Source organism: Tupaia chinensis, unplaced genomic scaffold (genome assembly GCF_000334495.1).
Source record: "Tupaia chinensis unplaced genomic scaffold, TupChi_1.0 Scaffold000074_1, whole genome shotgun sequence".
NCBI classification, from domain to species: Eukaryota; Metazoa; Chordata; class Mammalia; order Scandentia; family Tupaiidae; genus Tupaia; species Tupaia belangeri.
The window spans coordinates 2,959,188-2,964,077 of NW_006159534.1; the positions used below are offsets into that span (position 1 = coordinate 2,959,188).

Sequence of the window (4,890 nt, forward strand, 5' to 3'; positions counted from 1 at the left end):
AGCCCCGCCGGAACTCGGAGGAGCAGCTGGGCCGAGGCGAGGAGGACGGCGAGGAGGAGATGGAGACCGGGAACGTGGCTAACCTTATCAGCATCTTCGGTTCCAGCTTCTCCGGACTCCTCCGGAAAAGCCCCGGGGGCGGCCGGGAGCAAGAAAAGGGAGAGGAGAGCGGCCCGGAAGCCGCCGAGCCCGGGCAGATCTGCTGTGATAAGCCGGTGCTGAGAGCCATGAACCCTTGGAGCACAGCCATCGTGGCCTTCTGAGCCGGCCCGGTGCGTGCGGGGAGGAGGTTGAGCAGCGGGCGTCCCGAAGGGAGGGCTGGGCCCCTCCCGGCGGCAGGGCCGCCCGAGGCCGCGGGCGCCGAGCGCGCTGGGACACTGCTTGCTGCCGGGCAGCATGGACTGCCCCCGGGCCGGGCAGCCCGAGGGCCGCGACTCTCGAGTCTCCTCTGGGGCCCGGGGAGTTCGAGGCTTATTGGAAGGGGACGGTCGTTAACTTTTGTGTTTGTGTGCGTCTGTGTGTGTAAGTTCGTCTCGTAAGACTATTTTTTTCCCTTCTGGAATGCACCACTCCTTCCCCGGGTTTAAGAGCCCGGGGGCAGACAGGGACTTTCCTCTGCCGGCAGCACTGAGAAGGAAGCGGCTAGAAGGCAGGGGCCTGGGAGTTCCCCGCGGGTTCTCCGGGGAGGGAGGGACTTTCACACACCCCTCCCTCACTTGAAGATTAGACCTGCACGGGGCCTGCCGGCTAGCGCTATCCTGGCTAGCGCTATCCTCGCTGGGTTCTCTAAATCAAGGGATTTGGTCAGCAGTAGAGACTCATTCTTTTCCTCCCACCTTTCTCTCCTACCGTTTATACCCTGTGATTACTCTGGGAAAGGGGAATATTAAGGGCCCTTCGCTTCCCCACAGGGGCGCGGGGAGGGAGGGGAAGCTTGATGAACTTCATAGAAGAGTTCAAGCTTGGAAATACGGAGTTTATAGAGAAAAGATATATTTTTAAAAGCTCTAGGTCAGAACTACACAGTGCTTTTAAAAAGTGTTTAATGAAACAAAGTTTACAGACAGAAGCCCCACGTGGAAAGACCTTATGGTTTTGTAGATAATGGTGACTCCAGTCTTTGTTGTATAAAGGTTGGGGGAGCTGATAAGGTTTTTGTACAGTATTTTCTCCTTCGTTGTATTGATTTTTTTGTATAAAATGTAACTTTACGTGTCTAACACGTATTAAATATTTTGAAGCAACTTCATGGCCTCCTTGTCTGTAATCACCTGCCTGGGTTGTGGGTGGCGATGGAAGCGGGAGGAGGGGCTAAGTGGGAGGAGGGACTACAGCGTGGGCTAGGAAACTGAAAGCATGCTTCTTGGTATCAGTCATTCATGGACTGAGGACAGTGTGCACTGACCTCACCAAGCATCAGGAGACACATTTAAGCTGCTCCCCTCAGTCCGACTGCTATTAGATAGTAATACTACTAATGTCGGTGATCTGCCAGTTTCTTGAAACCTTCCACTATAACTGTCTTTCCTAACGTCTGTTTAGGCCAGTCTAGTTTTCTACAGCCCACTCTGATGGTATCTTTAATATTAAGTCTCGAAGCACCAACTTTTGGAGCCCTAGCCATCTACAAAAATGTTTTTCACCAAAACTTTAGTCCTATTAAGCTATATAATTTGGGCCAGCTTTTAGCTTAGTAATGGGGGGGGGGAGGTTTAGATAGTAACCTACTTTAGATATGGAAAGCTGAAGTTGACATCCCAATGGTCAGGTCCACTTAGGCATTCCAGTGAACGGCTGGATGGAAATTCTGTTTTTTAAAAATTATATCTACATGCATTGGCACAAGAGAAATTGCATGTGTCAAATCAGATAAGGAAGGAGGCCAAGGAGAGCTGGGCAAATGTAATTCTCATTTAGTAAAGCTTCCTGATTTGCTTTTGTCACCCATATGGTGACATCAGTGTTTTGGTCATGGTAAACACATAGGTGATGACAGCTAAGTCCTTTGTTGATTTTTCTAAAATACAGTATTTAAATGAGAGCATTTTGATTAAAGCAAAATGTCCAATATTTGAAAGATATTTGGTAATCTTTTTCAGAAGAGAACCAATTAGAGAATGACATCTTAAAATACTATTGCCAGCACTTAATAAAACATGGTACTGGTCTTGAACAACTAATGAGTAAGTAGGTGTTTAAAAGATGGGAGAAATTTAAGAATGGGATAAACACTTAAATGAAAAGTTAGGGCCTTTGAGCAGAAGGAGCATGTAAGTAGTGCCTTCGTTATTTTAAAATCCCTATTAATTGAATGCCTGGCATAGCTGAGTAGGCCGGTGTTTTGATATTTTTGCAAATCTTGGTGGTTCCTTAAGCATAGGACACTTTCTCCTTTAAGCTCTATCACTGTATGGGAATATGCATAGAACTGAACAGTCTCTAATCAGTGTCTTGTTAAATTGACTTGTTTTTCCTTGAGATGAGCTACTTAAATTCTGTTACAGCTGCCAAAGATCCATTGAGTGCTGACTGAAGAAGGTGTCCAGGGCCTTAATTCTGCAAACATTTCCTGTTGCTAGAAAGTAATTATGCTTGAATAGCTATCTCAATGCATTTTTATTTTTGAAAGTGGGTAGCATTTGGTGTGTTTAAGAGATCTAATATGTTTTGGATGAGACTAAAGTTCCTGTTGATCCTTGATTTCACATTAAGCTTAACCACGGGACTGTGCGTCTGCTTAATGTAGAGGATGTATGTTGGTGTATTTGACGGAGGGGCAGAGCTTTGTAGAAAATTAGAAAAAGATCATTATCTTTTTTGTTACAGAATTGTTGCAGGAGCAGTATAGAATAATGGTTAGGGGACCGGCAGTTAGCATAATGGCTATGTCGCTGGACTCCCATGTAGTCGACTGCAGTTCATGTCCTGGACCCGGTGACTTAAAACTCACACTGGGCGCATGTGCGTGCGTGCCCAAGATCCCGGGAGGAGAATGGAGGAGAAGGGATTGTGGTGTGGCCATCCCCCCTGGTGGGTGATTTCTCGCTTTCTGTCTCTCTGTCTCTCTCTGTCTGGTGAACGCACACGCCCTATAGCAACCCCCCCCCAAAAAAGAATAATGGTTAGAACATGGACTCTGGCGGCACACTGCCCAGGTTTTTTATTTTGGCCCTGCCACCCGGCTGTGGGACCCTTGACAAGGTAATTCATTTCTGTATTCCTCAGTTTTTTAAATGTGAAATTGGGATAATCATGCCTACCTCATAGGGTTATGAAAATTAATGAGTATTTGCTCTTAGTAAAGTACCTCATACAAAGTAAGCACTCAAATGTTATTTCTTCGTTGAGCAAGAGACAGAGAGATAGCACCCCAGCAGGTCCTACCACTGCGATCTGATCTACCTCCTGTCTCAGCCAGCTGGGGCCATCGGCCGTGCATTCTCTGGGAGGTCTCCTGATATGAACCTGGAACCTTTTTGTGTGGGTCAGCCTTTACAGAACATCAGGTTTCACTGCTGTGCTACTGTCAGTCCCCTCAATTGTTAGTTATGTTGATGCAGAAGGGGGTTCTGTGTATAAATCAGACTGCAAAGAATTGTATTTGTAAGAAAGGGGGAAGAGAGAATCTATTTTTAAATTGTCCTATCTGTGACTGCTGAGTTCTTTCATTCTTCTGTTTATCTCTAGACACTTGGCAGTCATGAAGCTTTGTTCCACCAGCATGGTTGTATTGTTCTGTATGTCTCACACCAATCCCGACCTTCCCGATTGTATCAAACAACTCTCTTTTCAGGGAGGAGTAAACAGGAGTGAAAACTCATAAGGAGCAAAGTTGTTGATATACATATGCTTTCTGTGGATAAGTAAAGAAAAAAAAATAGGACAGAGAGTTATTTTTAGCCTGAATTGCTTGAACTAAGGATCCTTCTTAAGTCATGTTCACTGGTAAGTCCTGGACAAGAGCCCTCCTGATGCCAAGACAGGGTTATCCCAACTATATCAGAAGCAGCTTGGCTAGACACCAAGCCATTCTTTTAGTAGCTAACCATTTCTTGACTCTGGGAGGGGGCATGGTCTCTTATTAAATTACATTTAGCTCTAGTCTGGAGAGTTTGCTGACTGCCTTGTAAAAGCCAGATGTTTAAAGTGCTTTTTGTCAAGTATTCCAAGATGATCATATTAAGGGGGAGCAAAGGTGATAACTTTTAGTATGTAGTACTTCTCAACCAAGTCACTTTCAACTTGTCTTCCCTTTCAAAAACTATCAGCTGTACTTGGGAGAAAGAACTAGTGATGGAAAGTCAGACTGCTCCTCTAAGTAACTGTTTTCTCTATGTACCTAATAGCCCTTTCATTCATCACTGATTGGATTTTGCAGATGATAAGTGGGAGGGATTGAGTCCTGCTCCCCAGAATAAAGATGTGGCAAATATTGAGAATGAAGTTAATGATGACAGCTCTATTTTATCACTGGGTTAGTCTGAGTCTCTTTTCAGCTTGCTAGACATGACAGTCTAGCTTAGAGCCTGTGTGATGAGATCACAAGGCCAATGCCCACTGTGACATGGCATTTGATGGACAGTTATTTCCTTATACTCATTTTTTAAGTAGAGTTAGTTCAGTTCACTGAATAACCAAAGGATTTCTGATCCCTTGCCCTAAATATTTTATTCTTGTCCTGTTTGTGAATTTTTTTATTCTTCTAGCTTCTCTTTTATCCCAGCAGTTCCAGAAAGAAGACAGGAATGAAAAGAAACGCTGACCCAACCTTCCTGTGACTATGAAAGGAGCCATTACTGGGAGGTGCAGTGCTGCGGTGGGGAGTGAGGTCTGCTTCCCGGGATTCCTGGCACTCTTTCAAGCACTGAGCAGTTTGTCTCTCATCATTTT

The 4,890-nt window shown here is 45.3% G+C and overlaps 1 protein-coding gene across 1 annotated transcript in view; it reads left to right on the forward strand.

Annotated features, from left to right (window-relative positions):
- IER5 (immediate early response 5) overlaps positions 1 to 1,245 on the forward strand; it is a 3,240-nt gene extending 1,995 nt beyond the window's left edge. Inside the window, exon 2 of the mRNA XM_006142379.3 lies at positions 3 to 1,245. Coding sequence (XP_006142441.1) covers positions 3 to 263 — 261 coding nt within the window. The 3' untranslated portion in view covers positions 264 to 1,245. The remainder of the gene's footprint in view (positions 1 to 2) is intronic.
- The last annotated feature ends 3,645 nt before the right edge of the window (positions 1,246 to 4,890 follow it).